The sequence below is a fragment of the Salvelinus namaycush genome, unplaced genomic scaffold, assembly GCF_016432855.1.
Source record: "Salvelinus namaycush isolate Seneca unplaced genomic scaffold, SaNama_1.0 Scaffold1208, whole genome shotgun sequence".
Taxonomy (NCBI): domain Eukaryota; kingdom Metazoa; phylum Chordata; class Actinopteri; order Salmoniformes; family Salmonidae; genus Salvelinus; species Salvelinus namaycush.
The window spans coordinates 37,153-58,178 of NW_024057907.1; the positions used below are offsets into that span (position 1 = coordinate 37,153).

At 47.4% G+C, this 21,026-nt stretch overlaps 1 protein-coding gene across 1 annotated transcript; it reads right to left on the bottom strand.

The window, feature by feature from the left end:
• Nucleotides 1-1,379: 1,379 nt before the first annotated feature.
• Nucleotides 1,380-15,014, bottom strand: LOC120036101 (cis-aconitate decarboxylase-like). Its single transcript, XM_038982576.1, has 6 exons — nt 14,936-15,014; nt 12,265-12,322; nt 11,294-11,481; nt 10,301-10,393; nt 6,716-6,921; nt 1,380-2,325 (listed from the first exon to the last, which is right to left on the bottom strand). The coding sequence occupies exons 1-6, from the start codon at nt 14,951-14,953 to the stop codon at nt 1,380-1,382; spliced, it is 1,509 nt and encodes a 502-aa protein (XP_038838504.1). The 5' UTR covers nt 14,954-15,014.
• Between the last annotated feature and the right edge of the window lie 6,012 nt (nt 15,015-21,026).

Consider the following 21,026-nt stretch of genomic DNA (forward strand, 5'->3'; position numbering starts at 1 on the left):
ACTTTAATTGTCTCTTCTCTCACATTGGAAGTAGATTTTTCATTTTAATTTAGCTTTGATTCTTTAAATACTTTAATTGTCTCTTCTCTCACATTGGAAGTAGATTCTTCATTGTAACTCAGCTCACAGTGTAAAGTATTAACATGATGTACAATTCAGAAACATCAGCTGGTCAGGAATTCTGTGATGTGGTGTGTGTGGTCCCTGTAGCTCTGTGTGTGGTCCCTGTAGCTCTGTGTGTGGTCCCTGTAGCTCTGTGTGTGGTCACTGTAGCTCTGTGTGTGGTCCCTGTAGCTCTGTGTGTTGTCCCTGTAGCTCTGTGTGTGATCCCTGTAGCTCTGTGTGTGGTCCCTGTAGCTCTGTGTGTGATCCCTGTAGCTCTGTGTGTGGTCCCTGTAGCTCTGTGTGTGGTCCCTGTAGCTCTGTGTGTGGTCCCTGTAGCTCTGTGTGTGGTCCCTGTAGCTCTGTGTGTGGTCCCTGTAGCTCTGTGTGTGGTCCCTGTAGCTCTGTGTGTGGTCCCTGTAGCTCTGTGTGTGATCCCTGTAGCTCTGTGTGTGGTCCCTGTAGCTCTGTGTGTGGTCCCTGTAGCTCTGTGTGTGGTCCCTGTAGCTCTGTGTGTGATCCCTGTAGCTCTGTGTGTGGTCCCTGTAGCTCTGTGTGTGGTCCCTGTAGCTCTGTGTGTGGTCCCTGTAGCTCTGTGTGTTGTCCCTGTAGCTCTGTGTGTGATCCCTGTAGCTCTGTGTGTGGTCCCTGTAGCTCTGTGTGTGATCCCTGTAGCTCTGTGTGTGGTCCCTGTAGCTCTGTGTGTGGTCCCTGTAGCTCTGTGTGTGGTCCCTGTAGCTCTGTGTGTGGTCCCTGTAGCTCTGTGTGTGGTCCCTGTAGCTCTGTGTGTGGTCCCTGTAGCTCTGTGTGTGATCCCTGTAGCTCTGTGTGTGGTCCCTGTAGCTCTGTGTGTGGTCCCTGTAGCTCTGTGTGTGGTCCCTGTAGCTCTGTGTGTGATCCCTGTAGCTCTGTGTGTGGTCCCTGTAGCTCTGTGTGTGTGGTCCCTGTAGCTCTGTGTGTGGTCCCTGTAGCTCTGTGTGTGGTCCCTGTAGCTCTGTGTGTGGTCCCTGTAGCTCTGTGTGTGGTCCCTGTAGCTCTGTGTGTGGTCCCTGTAGCTCTGTGTGTGGTCCCTGTAGCTCTGTGTGTGATCCCTGTAGCTCTGTGTGTGATCCCTGTAGCTCTGTGTGTGATCCCTGTAGCTCTGTGTGTGATCCCTGTAGCTCTGTGTGTGGTCCCTGTAGCTCTGTGTGTGATCCCTGTAGCTCTGTGTGTGATCCCTGTAGCTCTGTGTGTGATCCCTGTAGCTCTGTGTGTGATCCCTGTAGCTCTGTGTGTGGTCACTGTAGCTGCTCCAGCAGAGGAGAACAGTCCTCCAGTCTGTCTAGTCCCTCTACAGCCTCTATCAGACCCTCCACCTTCTCTCTGGGAAGGACCGCCCCAGCGTTGCTACGGAACTTCTTCCTCAAGCTGTCATTGGTCAACGGGTTACGCCAGTGACCATAGAAAGTATCACAGCGTCCATTCAGGACGTCCCCGCCCACCAGCGTCACCTGCACCTCGCCGTACATGCGGTCAAAGTTAGCGGGGTTGTCATGGGGATGCTCAACATGGACACGCCCCAGCAGGGAGTAGAGGTCGGGGCGCTGCAGTGCTTCCTGGGAGAATGAGTCCACGGTGACCTCTCCGTCCAGCAGAGCAGAGCAGGCGTTGAACTGGAAGGAGTGTCTGGCCTCATGCTCCGACTCCGGGAACGGACGATCAATGTACTTGGAGCGGGGAACCCTGAGCAGGATGTCCTGGACCTGACCTACGACCCCTGACCCGTGACCCCTCCCCCCTGACCCCTGCTCCCCCAGCAGCAGTTTGTGTACGGCGGCAGCAGCGTCGGCCACCCAGTGCATCCCCAGGTGGGCCGGGAACCTCTTGAAGCCTATATCCTGGTTCTCTAGGAGGAACTGCAACCCCTCTTCCTCTGGGGAGGCCAAATGTCGTGGGGCGTAGTCCTCGTAGAAGGCGCTGAACCCTGCGACCCCGGCGGTGTCATCCAGGACCCTGGGTGAGGCCTCCAGACCTCTAGAGGCCAGTAGAGCCGCCTCAAGCCCCAGCCGCGCCGCGTTGCCGATGTGGAGGGGTTTGGACTGGGTGGCGGCGTTAGCCATGGGGGCTCCTGATAGGCTGGCAGCGATGGCCAGGGCGTGGCTACACTGGGAGCGTTCCAGAGAGAGGAGGCGGGCGCAGGCTGCTGCACTACCCAGAGTACCCACAACAGTAGGGGGGTGGAACCTGGAGGGAGAGTGGGGTGGGGGTCACATGTTAAGGAAGCACAAGTCTGATGACGAAACTAAAAGTGTCTGTTTTAGGAGCGGGTAACCTTGAGTAAACCAGCTAACAGCTCAGTCATAATGATGTCACTGCTAGGTCAGTGAGGACAGGTGTCTACAGTGAGGACAGGTGTCTACAGTGAGGACAGGTGTCTACAGTGAGTACAGGTGTCTACAGTGAGGACAGGTGTCTACAGTGAGTACAGGTGTCTACAGTGAGGACAGGTGTCTACAGTGAGGACAGGTGTCTACAGGGAGGACAGGTGTCTACAGTGAGGACAGGTGTCTACAGTGAGTACAGGTGTCTACAGTGAGTACAGGTGTCTACAGTGAGGACAGGTGTCTACAGTGAGGACAGGTGTCTGTCTACAGTGAGGACAGGTGTCTACTGTGAGGACAGCTGTCTACAGTGAGGACAGGTGTCTACAGTGAGGATAGGTGTCTACAGTGAGTACAGGTGTCTACAGTGAGGACAGGTGTCTACAGTGAGGACATGTGTCTACAGTGAGTACAGGTGTCTACAGTGAGGACAGGTGTCTACAGTGAGGACAGGTGTCTACAGTGAGTACAGGTGTCTACAGTGAGGACAGGTGTCTACAGTGAGGACAGGTGTCTACAGTGAGTACAGGTGTCTACAGTGAGGACAGGTGTCTACAGTGAGGACAGGTGTCTACAGTGAGTACAGGTGTCTACAGTGAGGACAGGTGTCTACAGTGAGGACAGGTGTCTACAGTGAGGACAGGTGTCTACAGTGAGTACAGGTGTCTACAGTGAGGACAGGTGTCTACAGTGAGGACAGGTGTCTACAGTAAGTACAGGTGTCTACAGTGAGGACAGGTGTCTAAAGTGAGGACAGGTGTCTACAGTGAGGACAGGTGTCTATAGTGAGGACAGGTGTCTACAGTGAGTACAGGTGTCTACAGTGAGTACAGGTGTCTACAGTGAGGACAGGTGTCTACAGTGAGGACAGGTGTCTACAGTGAGTACAGGTGTCTACAGTGAGGACAGGTGTCTACAGTGAGGACAGGTGTCTACAGTGAGGACAGGTGTCTATAGTGAGGACAGGTGTCTACAGTGAGGACAGGTGTCTACAGTGAGGACAGGTGTCTACAGTGAGGACAGGTGTCTACAGTGAGGACAGGTGTCTATAGTGAGGACAGGTGTCTACAGTGAGGACAGGTGTCTACAGTGAGGACAGGTGTCTACAGTGAGGACAGGTGTCTATAGTGAGGACAGGTGTCTACAGTGAGGGCAGGTGTCTACAGTGAGGACAGGTGTCTACAGTGAGGACAGGTGTCTACAGTGAGGACAGGTGTCTACAGTGAGGACAGGTGTCTACAGGGAGGACAGGTGGCTGTCTACAGTGAGTACAGGTGTCTACAGTGAGGACAGGTGTCTACAGTGAGGACAGGTGTCTACAGTGAGGGCAGGTGTCTACAGTGAGTACAGGTGTCTACAGTGAGGACAGGTGTCTACAGTGAGGACAGGTGTCTACAGTGAGGACAGGTGTCTACAGTGAGGATAGGTGTCTACAGTGAGGACAGGTGTCTACAGTGAGGACAGGTGTCTACAGTGAGGACAGGGTTCTACAATGAGGACAGGTGTCTACAGTGAGGATAGGTGTCTACAGTGAGGACAGGTGTCTACAGTGAGGACAGGTGTCTACAGTGAGGACAGGTGTCTACAGTGAGGACAGGTGTCTACAGTGAGGACAGGTGGCTGTCTACAGGACATAATGCAACAGGACAGGACAGCCGTCTGGTTTATACAGCCTGCGTAGGGAGGAGAGCCTGAGAGTCTATTTCAGTGGTCTTGAGGGAAATAACAGATTCCAAATAATGTCCGCATCTTCTGACCGAGGTGACGCAGCAGAGAGGGTGGACTGTTGTATAAACACCTGCATGTCTGTAGGAGTATTTAGTGGAATCCACCACCTGCTGCACTCTATTCAACTAAACTAATTACTCTGCCCAGTGTACCTCTTCTACTACTGCTGGAAAACCACACAAACAGGCCCAATCAGTTCCACTTCACATCCAGTTAAAATATGGCCTTAGAGGTGACCATGTTCTTAGAGAAACTCTGATGTTACCTTACTCTGGTGTCTAAAGTGTACACTCCAAGGTTCTGGTGTTACCTTACTCTGGTCTCTAAAGTGTACACTCCAAGGTTCTGATGTTACCTTACTCTGGTCTCTAAAGTGTACACTCCAAGGTTCTGATGTTACCTTACTCTCTAAAGTGTACACTCCAAGGTTCTGGTGTTACCTTACTCTGGTCTCTAAAGTGTACACTCCAAGGTTCTGATGTTACCTTACTCTCTAAAGTGTACACTCCAAGGTTCTGATGTTACCTTACTCTGGTCTCTAAAGTGTACACTCCAAGGTTCTGATGTTACCTTACTCTGGTCTCTAAAGTGTACACTCCAAGGTTCTGATGTTACCTTACTCTGGTCTCTAAAGTGTACACTCCAATGTTCTGATGTTACCTTACTCTCTAAAGTGTACACTCCAAGGTTCTGATGTTACCTTACTCTGGTCTCTAAAGTGTACACTCCAAGGTTCTGATGTTACCTTACTCTGGTCTCTAAAGTGTACACTCCAAGGTTCTGATGTTACCTTACTCTGGTCTCTAAAGTGTACACTCCAAGGTTCTGATGTTACCTTACTCTGGTCTCTAAAGTGTACACTCCAAGGTTCTGATGTTACCTTACTCTGGTCTCTAAAGTGTACACTCCAAGGTTCTGATGTTACCTTACTCTGGTCTCTAAAGTGTACACTCCAAGGTTAACCAAGACCTCTACTTATTTTCCCCAGATCTCACCTCGTGGGGATGTTGTGGGTTAGTGTCAGGGTTAGGTTAAGGTTAGAGGTCAGGGGTCAGGGTTCTTACCTCTTGGGGATGTTGTGGGTTAGTGTCAGGGTTAGGTTTAGGGGTCAGGGGTCAGGGTCCTTACCTCTTGGGGATGTTGTGGGTTAGTGTCAGGGTTAGGTTAGGGGTCAGGGGTCAGGGTCCTTACCTCTTGGGGATGTTGTGGGTTAGTGTCAGGGTTAGGTTTAGGGGTCAGGGGTCAGGGTCCTTACCTCTTGGGGATGTTGTGGGTTAGTGTCAGGGTTAGGTTCAGGGGTCAGGGTCCTTACCTCTTGGGGATGTTGTGGGTTAGTGTCAGGGTTAGGTTTAGGGGTCAGGGGTCAGGGTCCTTACCTCTTGGGGATGTTGTGGGTTAGAGTCAGGGTTAGGTTTAGGCCAGGGGTCAGGGGTCAGGGTCCTTACCTCTTGGGGCTGTTGTGGGTTAGTGTCAGGGTTAGGCTTAGGGGTCAGGGGTCAGGGTCATTCCATCTTGGGGATGTTGTGGGTTAGTGTCAGGGTTAGGTTCAGGGGTCAGGGTCCTTACCTCTTGGGGATGTTGTGGGTTAGTGTCAGGGTTAGGTTAGGGGTCAGGGGTCAGGGTTCTTACCTCTTGGGGATGTTGTGGGTTAGTGTCAGGGTTAGGTTAGGGGTCAGGGTCCTTACCTCTTGGGGATGTTGTGGGTTAGTGTCAGGGTTAGGTTTAGGGGTCAGGGGTCAGGGTCCTTACCTCTTGGGGATGTTGTGGGTTAGTGTCAGGGTTAGGTTAGAGGTCAGGGGTCAGGGTTCTTACCTCTTGGGGATGTTGTGGGTTAGTGTCAGGGTTAGGTTTAGGGGTCAGGGGTCAGGGTTCTTACCTCTTGGGGATGTTGTGGGTTAGTGTCAGGGTTAGGTTAGAGGTCAGGGGTCAGGGTTCTTACCTCTTGGGGATGTTGTGGGTTAGTGTCAGGGTTAGGTTTAGGGGTCAGGGGTCAGGGTTCTTACCTCTTGGGGATGTTGTGGGTTAGTGTCAGGTTTAGGTTTAGGTTTAGGTTAGGGGTCAGGGGTCAGGGTCCTTACCTCTTGGGGATGTTGTGGGTTAGTGTCAGGGTTAGGTTAGGGGTCAGGGGTCAGGGTTCTTACCTCTTGGGGATGTTGTGGGTTAGTGTCAGGGTTAGGTTAGGGGTCAGGGTCCTTACCTCTTGGGGGTGTTGTGGGTTAGTGTCAGGGTTAGGTTTAGGGGTCAGGGGTCAGGGTTCTTACCTCTTGGGGATGTTGTGGGTTAGTGTCAGGGTTAGGTTAAGGTTAGAGGTCAGGGGTCAGGGTTCTTACCTCTTGGGGATGTTGTGGGTTAGTGTCAGGTTTAGGTTTAGGTTAGGGGTCAGGGGTCAGGGTCCTTACCTCTTGGGGATGTTGTGGGTTAGTGTCAGGGTTAGGTTAGGGGTCAGGGGTCAGGGTTCTTACCTCTTGGGGATGTTGTGGGTTAGTGTTAGGGTTAGGTTAGGGGTCAGGGGTCAGGGTTCTTACCTCTTGGGGATGTTTTGAGCCTCGTTGGAGAATCTCATCAGTCGTCCCTGGACCTCTATACCCACATTGAACGCAAGCAGGAAGTCCCGCCCACTAGGCTTGCTGTTACTGGGCAGCATATCGCTGACCGCCAGCAGGGCAGGAAGGACTGCCCCTGACGGGTGAGTGGCAGGGTGCCAGGTGTCATCAAAGTCCATGGAGTGGGCCTGGAGAACAGACACAACAGACACAGTTAGCCTTGATAACAAACACAGTTAGCCTGGACAACAGACACAGTTAGCCTGGACAACAGACACAGTTAGCCTGGACAACAGACACAGTTAGCCTGGACATCAGACACAGTTAGCCTGGACAACAGACACAGTGAGCCTGGACAACAAACACAGTTAGCCTGGACATCAGACACAGTTAGCCTGGATAACAAACACAGTGATCCTGGACAACAGACACAGTGTTCCTGGACAACAGACACAGTTAGCCTGGATAACAAACACAGTGATCCTGGACAACAGACACAGTGTTCCTGGACAACAGACACAGTTAGCCTGGATAACAAACACAGTGATCCTGGACAACAGACACAGTGTTCCTGGACAACAGACACAGTGAGCCTGGACAACAAACACAGTTAGCCTGGACAACAGACACAGTTAGCCTGGAAAACAAACACAGTGATCCTGGACAACAGACACAGTGGTCCTGGACAACAGACACAGTGATCCTGGACAACAGACACATTTAGCCTGGATAACAAACACAGTGATCCTGGACAACAGACCCAGAATAAAGACACCTGTTATTAACAGACTAAGTGGTTGATGGTAAATGTTTCATCACTAATCCAAGGAAGACAGCTGGTCAACCACACCAGACAGTAAACAGTCAGAGAGTGATCTGGTGTAATAACTGTCAGAGTGACTGTGTAGTGACTGTAGAGACCGAGGACTATAATAACTGTAGCAGGTCTGTCAGAGTGACTGTGTAGTGACTGTAGAGACCCAGGAATATAATAACTGTAGTAGGTCTGTCAGAGTGACTGTGTAGTGACTGTAGAGACCCAGGAATATAACAACTGTAGTAGGTCTGTCAGAGTGACTGTGTCGTGACTGTAGAGACCCAGGAATATAACAACTGTAGCAGGTCTGTCAGAGTGACTGTGTCGTGACTGTAGAGACCCAGGAATATAATAACTGTAGCAGGTCTGTCAGAGTGACTGTGTAGTGACTGTAGAGACCCAGGAATATAACAACTGTAGCAGGTCTGTCAGAGTGACTGTGTCGTGACTGTAGAGACCCAGGAATATAACAACTGTAGCAGGTCTGTCAGAGTGACTGTGTCGCGACTGTAGAGTCATGAATATCTCTTATGTATTCCACAAAGAGAGGCTCTAAGTTAAGCATCTTATTGGGCACAGCTGGACTCCACCCTGCTGACTGTACTTTATCCAGTCCACTCTGCTGGACTCCACCCTGCTGACTGTACTTTATCCAGTCCACTCTGCTGGACTCCACCCTGCTGACTGTACTTTATCCAGTCCACTCTGCTGGACTCCGCCCTGCTGACTGTACTTTATCCAGTCCACTCTGCTGGACTCCGCCCTGCTGACTGTACTTTATCCAGTCCACTCTGCTGGACTCCGCCCTGCTGACTGTACTTTATCCAGTCCACTCTGCTGGACTCCGCCCTGCTGACTGTACTTTATCCAGTCCACTCTGCTGGACTCCGCCCTGCTGACTGTACTTTATCCAGTCCACTCTGCTGGACTCCGCCCTGCTGACTGTACTTTATCCAGTCCACTCTGCTGGACTCCGCCCTGCTGACTGTACTTTATCCAGTCCACTCTGCTGGACTCCGCCCTGCTGACTGTACTTTATCCAGTCCACTCTGCTGGACTCCGCTCTGCTGACTGTACTTTATCCAGTCCACTCTGCTGGACTCCGCCCTGCTGACTGTACTTTATCCAGTCCACTCTGCTGGACTCCACCCTGCTGACATATCCAGCCTGTTTTGGACATCAGGACTCTAAGTTCTGTTGTAGTTCTGTTTAGGTTCTGACTGAGCTCTGCCAAGGGTGGAGCTAAATGATCTTAGCATGACAAGATGACCATCTGCCCGTCAGAGCTCTGATATGTTTATCTCTCTGCTGTCTGTGTCTCTCTGTCTCTAACGCTCAGACAGAGCAGGGAAACCCTGGAGAGGTGAGGGTTTTCATGACTGGCTGCTGTGTGCATTATCCCCATCCTCACCGTCTGGCTGAAGTACTGCCATGGCTTTAGTGCACTGTACCCTTATGGTTAATGTTCTACCTGACCTATATCTATATCTAGCAACGCTCATCGAAATGGTTAATGTTCTACCTGACCTATATCTATATCTAGCAACGCTCATTGAAATGGTTAATGTTCTACCTGACCTATATCTATATCTAGCAATGCTCATCGAAATGGTTAATGTTCTACCTGACCTATATCTATATCTAGCAACGCTCATTGAAATGGTTAATGTTCTACCTGACCTATATCTATATCTAGCAACGCTCATCGAAATGGTTAATGTTCTACCTGACCTATATCTATATCTAGCAACGCTCATTGAAATGGTTAATGTTCTACCTGACCTATATCTATACTTTGCCACTTTCATCTTACCCTCAATCCTGACTAGTCTCCCAATCCCTGCCGATGAAAAACATCCCCACAGCATGATGCTGCCACCACCATGCTTCACCGTAAAGATGGTGCCAGGTTTCCTCAAGACGTGACACTTGACATTCAGGCCGAAGAGTTCAATCTTGGTGAGCAGGCAACATCATATTTTTGATGTGCACAGATAGTCACTCGGTGGACATTCGATGTTGCCATTAAGTCATACATCATCAGATGACAATAGACTAGATGTGTTCCTACCAACCTAAGGATTCATTTGATACCCCCCATTTAGCTACAGCTCAAACGCAGACCAAATGGAAGCTTACCTTGGAAGATGTTTGCTGTTTGGGGAAAATGTGTAAAATAGACATTCTGACTCTCGAGGCTGGTGATCAATAACGGAAGGTCTCAGGCAGACAAATCAGATATCCTCATGATCTGTGGAGTCCCGGCTTTCGGTGTGAATCAACGTGTTATGTGTTTATTTCGTTTAGGCTTCACAACGCTAACCAGAATGTAGGTAGCAGCCATCTTGAAATGAGGTCATCGGCTCGTTCTGTTCTTATAAATTCGTATGCCCATATATGGTAGTAAGTCATACCAAATATTTGAAGGCACTGATCAATAGCCAAGATACTCAGCTTTCCGCAGACACCCTGCTTCTGCAGAGAGCGGCTACCGTTCTCATACCAGACTGAATTTAATTTTAAAAATCAAATACAGTCCCCAAACATGGGGACTTTACATTTAAGAGGTTTTAAGTGACAAGTGGGTTTTGCACCCCTCAAACACAGGACATTGATGGCTGAAAATGACAGCTCCTCAGGTGGGCGAGGCATGCTAGTATATCTACTCACTGTGTGTCTGTGCAGATCTAGTGTAAATATCTCTACTCAACATGTGTCTGTGCAGATCTAGTGTAAATATATCTACTCACGGCCACTCCGTTGACGAAGGCAGCCAGGGTTGGGGAGAGTCTGGTTCCTCTGCGTCCGTATACACTGCTGATGTCATCAGGACCGTACATGTGCTGCAGAGACAGAAGATAAACAGTAGGGGGCGTTAGAGAGACAGACAGACAGACAGACAGGCAGACAGACAGACAGACAGACAGACAGACAGACAGACAGACAGACAGACAGACAGACAGACAGACAGACAGACAGACAGACAGACAGACAGACAGACAGACAGACAGACAGACAGACAGACAGACAGACAGACAGACAGACAGACAGACAGACAGACAGACAGACAGACTGGTCACTGAGTTCCTGTATTTATTGAAATGCACTGTGATAATATGGACACCGTGTTGTTTGACAGAGGAGTGTGTGTGTGTGTGTGTGTGTGTGTGTGTGTGTGTGTGTGTGTGTGTGTGTGTGTGTGTGTGTGTGTGTGTGTGTGTGTGTGTGTGTGTGTGTCAGAACAGGTTGTTTCTATAACACAGGACCCTGTTTCCCAAAAGCATCTTAACTAAGTTCATGGTTAGGACAGGACTCAGAGGTTAGAGCTGTCTGTCATTCAGGTAGGAAACCTTCCCTCTTTCTCTCAAAGCCTGTATCTGGAGGTGTCAACATGTGTGTGTGTGTATCTGGGGGTGTCAACATGTGTGTGTGTGTATCTGGGGGTGCCAACATGTGTGTGTGTGTATCTGGGGGTGTCAACATGTGTGTGTGTGTGTCTGGGGGTGTCAACATGTGTGTGTGTGTATCTGGAGGTGTCAACATGTGTGTGTGTGTGTCTGGGGGTGTCAACATGTGTGTGTGTGTCTGGGGGTGTCAACATGTGTGTGTGTGTATCTGGGGGTGCCAACATGTGTGTGTGTGTGTCTGGGGGTGTCAACATGTGTGTGTGTGTATCTGGAGGTGTCAACATGTGTGTGTGAATTCTAACCAATGGACGATAAAGTTGTCTTCTGTTCTCTCACCTGACAGTGTTGCAGGGCCAACTGGAAGACATGTGTGGTGCTGCCCAGAAGTCCCACTCCGATGGAGTCTAGGACCATCCTCTTACTGCGGTGGAGCAGGGTGGGGGTCAGCTGGTGGGGCTGGACACCCTGGATGAACCTGCCAAAACTGTCTGTCACACTGTCCTCTGGGGCTGGATGCTCTACCACTGGAGGGGTGAAGGAGAGGAGGAGAGGAGGGGAGGAGGGGAGGAGGAGAGGAGGAGGAGGAGGAGGAGGAGAGGAGAGGAGGAGGAGGAGGAGGAGAGGGGTGAGAGGTGGAGGAGGAGAGGGGTGAGAGGAGGAGGAGAGGAGGAGGAAAGGAGGAGAGGAGGAGGAGGAGGAGGAGGAGGAGGAGGAGGAGGAGGAGGAGGAGGATGAGGAGGATGAGGATGAGGAGGAGGAGGAGAGGAGGAGGAGGAGGAGAGGAGGAGGAGGAGGAGGAGGAGGAGGAGGAGGAGGAGGAGGAGGAGGAGGAGGAGGAGAGGAAGAGGAGGAGAGGAAGAGGAGGAGAGGAGAACGAGGAGAGGAGGAGAGGAGGAGAGGTGGAGAGGAGGAGGAGGAGGAGGAGAGGAGGAGGAGGAGGAGGAGGAGGAGGAGAGGAGGAGAGGTGGATAGGAGCAATGGAGGGGTTGAAGAGGAAAGGGGAGAAGGAGGGAGACGAGGATAGAAGTCAGGAATGTTTAAACCTCCCCAGTATGTTCTAAGCTCAGTTTAATGATGTGTGAACTGAGACAAGAGATGGAGAAGAGGTTTGTATAGAACCAACACAGACAGCCTGTATCTAGGAAGGTCTATATAGCCTAGTTCTATGAGAGAGAGAGAGAGAGAGAGAGAGAGAGAGAGAGAGAGAGAGAGAGAGAGAGAGAGAGAGAGAGAGAGAGAGAGAGAGAGAGAGAGAGAGAGAGACAGAGAGAGAGAGAGAGAGAGAGAGAGAGAGAGCTGTTACTGACCATCCAGGGCTGACTGGTGGAGTCGTCTCAGTGTAACAGACACTGGTCTGAAGGATCTCTGAGAAACACAGAAACAGACAGAAAACAGCATAATATCAATCCACAGCTTACTGTTGCATAAGAGTTACTGAATGACAGGTTCACAGTGTGAATCAAAACATGAAACTTTGATGTAGGCTCTCTTCCTTGGTTATTAAGGCACAATAATATGCCAGATACTGAGCCAGAGGGTAACAATACTATGCCAGATACTGAGCCAGAGGGTAACAATACTATGCCAGATACTGAGCCAGAGGGTAACAATACTATGCCAGATACTGAGCCAGAGGGTAACAATACTATGCCAGATACTGAGCCAGAGGGTAACAATACTATGCAAGATACTGAGCCAGAGGGTAACAACACTATGCCAGATACTGAGCCAGAGGGTAACAATACTATGCCAGATACTGAGCCAGAGGGTAACAGTACTATGCCAGATACTGAGCCAGAGAGTTACTAACAATACTATGCCAGATACTGAGCCAGAGGGTAACAGTACTATGCCAGATACTGAGCCAGAGGGTAACAATACTATGCCAGATACTGAGCCAGAGGGTAACAATACTATGCCAGATACTGAGTGAGCCAGAAGGTAACAACACTATGCCAGATACTGAGCCAGAGGGTAACAGTACTATGCCAGATACTGAGCCAGAGGGTAACAGTACTATGCCAGATACTGAGCCAGAGGGTAACAGTACTATGCCAGATACTGAGCCAGAGGGTAACAGTACTATGCCAGATACTGAGCCAGAGGGTAACAGTACTATGCCAGATACTGAGCCAGAGGGTAACAGTACTATGCCAGATACTGAGCCAGAGGGTAACAATACTATGCCAGATACTGAGCCAGAGGGTAACAATACTATGCCAGATACTGAGCCAGAGGGTAACAATACTATGCCAGATACTGAGCCAGAGGGTAACAATACTATGCCAGATACTGAGCCAGAGGGTAACAATACTATGCAAGATACTGAGCCAGAGGGTAACAACACTATGCCAGATACTGAGCCAGAGGGTAACAATACTATGCCAGATACTGAGCCAGAGGGTAACAGTACTATGCCAGATACTGAGCCAGAGAGTTATTAACAATACTATGCCAGATACTGAGCCAGAGGGTAACAGTACTATGCCAGATACTGAGCCAGAGGGTAACAATACTATGCCAGATACTGAGCCAGAGGGTAACAATACTATGCCAGATACTGAGCCAGAAGGTAACAACACTATGCCAGATACTGAGCCAGAGGGTAACAGTACTATGCCAGATACTGAGCCAGAGGGTAACAGTACTATGCCAGATACTGAGCCAGAGGGTAACAGTACTATGCCAGATACTGAGCCAGAGGGTAACAATACTATGCCAGATACTGAGCCAGAGGGTAACAGTACTATGCCAGATACTGAGCCAGAGGATAACAACACAATGCCAGATACTGAGCCAGAGGGTAACAGTACTATGCCAGATACTGAGCCAGAGGGTAACAATACTATGCCAGATACTGAGCCAGAGGGTAACAGTACTATGCCAGATACTGAGCCAGAGGGTAACAATACTATGCCAGATACTGAGCCAGAGGGTAACAGTACTATGCCAGATACTGAGCCAGAGGGTAACAGTACTATGCCAGATACTGAGCCAGAGGGTAACAGTACTATGCCAGATACTGAGCCAGAAGGTAACAACACTATGCCAGATACTGAGCCAGAGGGTAACAGTACTATGCCAGATACTGAGCCAGAGGGTAACAGTACTATGCCAGATACTGAGGCAGAGGGTAACAGTACTATGCCAGATACTGAGCCAGAGGGTAACAGTACTATGCCAGATACTGAGGCAGAGGGTAACAGTACTATGCCAGATACTGAGCCAGAGGGTAACAGTACTATGCCAGATACTGAGCCAGAGGGTAACAATACTATGCCAGATACTGAGGCAGAGGGTAACAATACTATGCCAGATACTGAGCCAGAGGGTAACAATACTATGCCAGATACTGAGCCAGAGGGTAACAGTACTATGCCAGATACTGAGCCAGAGGGTAACAGTACTATGCCAGATACTGAGCCAGAGGGTAACAATACTATGCCAGATACTGAGCCAGAGGGTAACAGTACTATGCCAGATACTGAGGCAGAGGGTAACAGTACTATGCCAGATACTGAGCCAGAGGGTAACAGTACTAACTAAATGTACTGACAGGTGTCTAGGTGTCACTAGGTGTACTGACAGGTGTCTAGGTGTCACGGCCGTTAAAAGGAGAGGACCAAGGTGCAGCGTGGGTACAGATGGTACATTTTCTCTTCATTTTAGAATGACGCTGACAAAAAACAATAAACACTACAAAAACAAACCGTGAAGCTCAAAGGCAAAGTGCCCTAAACAAATTCAACTTCCCACAAAGACAGGAGGGAAAAAAGGATACCTAAGTATGGTTCCCAATCAGAGACAACGAAAAACATAGAAATACTACTAATATACTGACAGGTTTCTAGGTCTCTAACACAATGAGGCAGTTGAACAGAAAGAGACCTGTACATTTCAAAGTAAATAATTTAATATAAGTCTCATATGCTGTAGGTTATGCCTGGTGACCATATTGACCACATGACTGAGTCTTACCTGTACTTTGGAGAGCATGTCTGTCTGTTGGTCTGTCTGTCTTCACTCTCTCTGTGGTTCAACTCTTCCTTGGTTGTCTGTCTGTCTGTCTTCACTCTCTCTGTTGTTCAACAGGATGTTTGCCTGTCCTCTGCTTGGTGGTTTTTGTCTCTTCTCTCTGTTTCTCCTCCTACTCTCTCTTCTTTGTTGACGTGGGATGGATGGGTGGATGATGTAGCGTAGGTAGAGGATGCAGGTTGTCTCTCAGGTGAGGTCTGCCTGTCTTATATACTGCAGAATGGACAAAAGGTCTGAACTGTTACATAACAGGGAGAGGGGCAGGAACTTCCAGTAACACCACCTCTTCTCCAATCACAAGCTGAGATTGTTCCTCCTCATCATCATCATCATCATAATCAGAAGGAAGTCATTGACTTCTTAGGTAAGGTATGATGTCACTACTCAAGGGTGAGGCCAGGGGGACTTCCAGAAACTCCTCCCACCCTGAAGACAGGATACCTCTGGTGATAAACATCAACATTCCTCTAGAGCATCAGATTAACAGTCTTTCTCTCTCTCCGTCCCAGCATCACCTCTTCTCTCTCTCTGCCTGACCATCGTCATTATTACCATCTTGTCCACCACCAGGTAAAACCTCTCTGTCTGTCTCTTCCTTGTGTAAATGCACTGTATAGGCTAGTTTCAGATAAAACAATGTACTATATTAGAACATTCATGGCACGATTAGAAATAACATGTATTTGATGTAAATATTGACCAAATCATGAAAACAGAGAATGTTAAAAACAGCTTTTAGCACTGTGGAGAAGTTGTCTGACAAGTTAGCAGAGACTCTCAGTGGAGAAATGGAGAGAGAGAGAGAGAGAGAGAGAGAGAGAGAGAGAGAGAGAGAGAGAGAGAGAGAGAGAGAGAGGTCTGATATGAAATACTAGAATCCCTCTCTAATAGTTACTAAACTAAAACCAGTCCTCCAACAACTGAATACTATACTTGCTTTTACATGTACTGTATGACAGTCTAACAGATATACTGTATGACAGTCAGATATACTGTATGACAGTCTAACAGATATACTGTATGACAGTCAGATATACTGTATGACAGTCTAACAGATATACTGTATGACAGTCAGATATACTGTATGACAGTCAGATATACTGTATGACAGTCAGATATACTGTATGAGAGTCTAACAGATACACTGTATGACAGTCAGATATACTGTATGACAGTCTAACAGATATACTGTATGACAGTCAGATATACTGTATGAGAGTCTAACAGATACACTGTATGACAGTCAGATATACTGTATGACAGTCTAACAGATATACTGTATGACAGTCAGATATACTGTATGACAGTCAGATATACTGTATGACAGTCTAACAGAAATACTGTATGACAGTCAGATATATTGTATGACAGTCAGATATACGGTATGACAGTCTAACATATATACTGTATGACAGTCTAACAGATATACTGTATGACAGTCAGATATACTTTATGACAGTCAGATATATTGTATGGCAGTCTAACAGATATACAGTATGACAATCTAACAGATATACTGTATGACAGTCAGATATACTGTATGACAGTCAGATATATTGTATGACAGTCAGATATATTGTATGGCAGTCTAACAGATATACAGTATGACAATCTAACAGATATACTGTATGACAGTCAGATATACTGTATGACAGTCAGATATATTGTATGACAGTCAGATATACTGTATGACAGTCTAACAGATATACTGTATGACAGTCTAACAGATATACTGTATGACAGTCAGATATACTGTATGACAGTCTAACAGATATACTGTATGACAGTCTAACAGATATACTGTATGACAGTCAGATATACTTTATGACAGTCTAACAGATATACTGTATGACAGTCTAACAGATATACTGTATGACAGTCAGATATACTGTATGACAGTCTAACAGATATACTGTATGACAGTCTAACAGATATACTGTATGACAGTCTAACAGATATACTGTATGACAGTCAGATATACTTTATGACAGTCTAACATATATACTGTATGACAGTCTAACATATATACTGTATGACAGTCTAACAGATATACTGTATGACAGTCAGATATACTTTATGACAGTCTAACAGATATACTGTATGACAGTCTAACAGATATACTGTATGACAGTCAGATATACTTTATGACAGTCAGATATATTGTATGGCAGTCTAACAGATATACAGTATGACAATCTAACAGATATACTGTATGACAGTCAGATATACTGTATGACAGTCAGATATACTGTATGACAGTCTAACAGATATACTGTATGACAGTCTAACAGATATACTGTATGACAGTCAGATGTACTGTATGACAGTTTAACAGATATACTGTATTCATTCATAAATGTTTTCTCATAACAAGTGTAGTTTGCTGGGTTCCATCTAGAGGGAGCTGTGATCTTTATGTTCACAGATAAATAACATGAAGTATTGAGATAAATCTGACCTGCTCCGTATCTAGGAAGCCTGTCAGACTAGGACTGCTGAGCTAGGATCAGTTAGCATGAAGAATATCTGTCTGTCTGTCTGTCTGTCTGTCTGTCTGTCTGTCTGTCTGTCTGTCTGTCTGTCTGTCTGTCTGTCTGTCTGTCTGTCTGTCTGTCTGTCTGTCTGTCTGTCTGTCTGTCTGTCTGTCTGTCTGTCTGTCTGAGAGAGGAGGATCAATCTGTCTGTCTGTCTGTCTGAGAGAGGAGGATCAATCTGTCTGTCTGTCTGTCTGAGAGAGGAGGATCTGTCTGTCTGTCTGTCTGAGAGAGGAGGATCTGTCTGTCTGTCTGTCTGAGAGAGGAGGATCTGTCTGTCTGTCTGTCTGAGAGAGGAGGATCTGTCTGTCTGTCTATCTGAGAGAGGAGGATCTGTCTGTCTGTCTGTCTGTCTGTCTGAGAGATGAGGATCTGTCTGTCTGAGAGAGGTGGATCTGTCTGTCTGTCTGTCTGAGAGAGGAGGATCTGTCTGTCTGTCTGTCTGAGAGAGGAGGATCTGTCTGTCTGTCTGTCTGAGAGAGGAGGATCTGTCTGTCTGTCTGTCTGACAGAGGAGGATCTGTCTGTCTGTCTGTCTGAGAGAGGAGGATCTGTCTGTCTGAGAGAGGTGGATCTGTCTGTCTGAGAGAGGAGGATCTGTCTGTCTGAGAGAGGAGGATCTGTCTGTCTGAGAGAGGAGGATCTGTCTGTCTGAGAGAGGAGGATCTGTCTGTCTGAGAGAGGTGGATCTGTCTGTCTGTCTGTCTGAGAGAGGAGGATCTGTCTGTCTGTCTGTCTGAGAGAGGAGGATCTGTCTGTCTGTCTGTCTGTCTGAGAGAGGAGGATCTGTCTGTCTGTCTGTCTGAGAGAGGAGGATCTGTCTGTGTCATCTATCCAGTCAACAAAACATGTATCCTTCATGATGGCCTGGCTCGGTGATATCATCAGCTCCAAATATATCTTCTGGTTTATTGTCCAAAACACATTTATACCAGAAACACATTTATACTTTATTTCCATTCCACAGAATATAGAAAAGAGCAACTATTAGGTTTAAGTGTATAGCTAGAGGAAGTCGTAGGTAGTCTCAGCCCTGGGTTGGAGGAGCGTGTTGACAGACAGACAAGCCAACTACACCAGCTAGCTGCATCCTAAATGGGGCCCTACTCCCTATATACTGTAGTGCACTACTTTTGACCAGGTTCCCCATAGGAAAGAGGGAGCCAAGGGGGACTCAGTCTAGAACCTTGTGGTTAAACATTTGACCTGAGGCTGGAATAAAAGCCTACTGAATAACTTCTATTTGTATCATTCATCCGTCTCTCTCTCTCTTTCTTTATTTTACAGTTGTCTCTCTCTCTCTCTTTCTTTATTTTACAGTTGTCTCTCTCTCTCTCTTTCTTTATTTTACAGTTGTCTCTCTCTCTCTCTTTCTTTATTTTACAGTTGTCTCTCTCTCTCTCTTTCTTTATTTTACAGTTGTCTCTCTCTCTCTCTTTCTTTATTTTACAGTTGTCTCTCTCTCTCTCTTTCTTTATTTTACAGTTGTCTCTCTCTCTCTCTTTCTTTATTTTACAGTTGTCTCTCTCTCTCTCTTTCTTTATTTTACAGTTGTCTCTCTCTCTCTCTTTCTTTATTTTACAGTTGTCTCTCTCTCTCTCTTTCTTTATTTTACAGTTGTCTCTCTCTCTCTCTTTCTTTATTTTACAGTTGTCTCTCTCTCTCTCTTTCTTTATTTTACAGTTGTCTCTCTCTCTCTTCTTATTTACAGTTGTCTCTCTCTCTCTTTATTTTACAGTTGTCTCTCTCATGTTGACATGATATTCTGATCTTCTCTGTTGTTGTACAGCTGTAGCTAAACCACTGACGCCATGGCAACCTTGGATGGTTTTCCCGCCAGTTTCTATGGGGAGCCGGGGGTGTTGGGTATGTTGGCCAATGGGATCAGTGCGTTCCTGGTTCTACTGCAGAACTTCAACACAGCTAGAACCGGAGTACCTGCCGAGGGGGTGGAGAACATTCTGGCAGGTACGCTAATCAATCAATCAATCAATCCATCATGATCACCTTCACAATCACTTTCACCAAGACCAACCCTACTCTATTCCCTATTCTTGATGTGTTTCAGGTGGATGTTCAACATCACTGTGATGTGTTTCAGGTGGATGTTCAACATCACTGTGTTGTGTTTCAGGTGGATGTTCAACATCACTGTGTTGTGTTTCAGGTGGATGTTCAACATCACTAACTGTGTTGTGTTTCAGGTGGTTGTTCAACATCACTGTGTTGTGATTCAGGTGGATGTTCAACATCACTGTGTTGTGTTTCAGGTGGATGTTCAACATCACTGTGTTGTGATTCAGGTGGATGTTCAACATCACTGTGTTGTGTTTCAGGTGGTTGTTCAACATCACTGTGTTGTGTTTCAGGTGGATGTTCAACATCACTGTGATGTGTTTCAGATGGATGTTCAACATCACTGTGTTGTGTTTCAGGTGGATGTTCAACATCACTGTGTTGTGTTTCAGGTGGATGTTCAACATCACTGTGATGTGTTTCAGGTGGATGTTCAACATCACTGTGTTGTGTTTCAGGTGGATGTTCAACATCACTGTGTTGTGTTTCAGGTGGATGTTCAACATCACTGTGTTGTGTTTCAGGTGGATGTTCAACATCACTAACTGTGTTGTGTTTCAGGTGGTTGTTCAACATCACTGTGTTGTGATTCAGGTGGATGTTCAACATCACTGTGTTGTGTTTCAGGTGGATGTTCAACATCACTGTGTTGTGATTCAGGTGGATGTTCAACATCACTGTGATGTGTTTCAGATGGATGTTCAACATCACTGTGTTGTGTTTCAGGTGGATGTTCAACATCACTGTGTTGTGATTCAGGTGGATGTTCAACATCACTGTGTTGTGTTTCAGGTGGTTGTTCAACATCACTGTGTTGTGTTTCAGGTGGATGTTCAACATCACTGTGATGTGTTTCAGATGGATGTTCAACATCACTGTGTTGTGTTTCAGGTGGATGTTCAACATCACTGTGATGTGTTTCAGGTGGATGTTCAACATCACTGTGATGTGTTTCAGGTGGATGTTCAACATCACTGTGATGTGTTTCAGGTGGATGTTCAACATCACTGTGTTGTGTTTCAGGTGGATGTTCAACATCACTGTGTTGTGTTTCAGGTGGATGTTCAACATCACTGTGTTGTGTTTCAGGTGGATGTTCAACATCACTGTGTTGTGTTTCAGGTGGTTGTTCAACATCACTGTGTTGTGTTTTCAGGTGTTCATCTCATCCTGATAGGTGGAGTGTGTCAGCTGATTGCCGGCCTCCTGTCGTTCCGTAAATACGACCACCTGAGTGGCACCGCCTTCATTGGCTACGCAGCTCTCTGGGGCAGCTATGGTGCCACACGCATCTTCCTGGGTGCGTCCCAACCAATCACAACTAACCTGACACTGTCACATGACCTGATGAGTAACATGACCCCGCTCACTGCCCTCACGACCAACCTATCCCTGCCCATCTCCCAGTCCGCCATCGCGGGATTG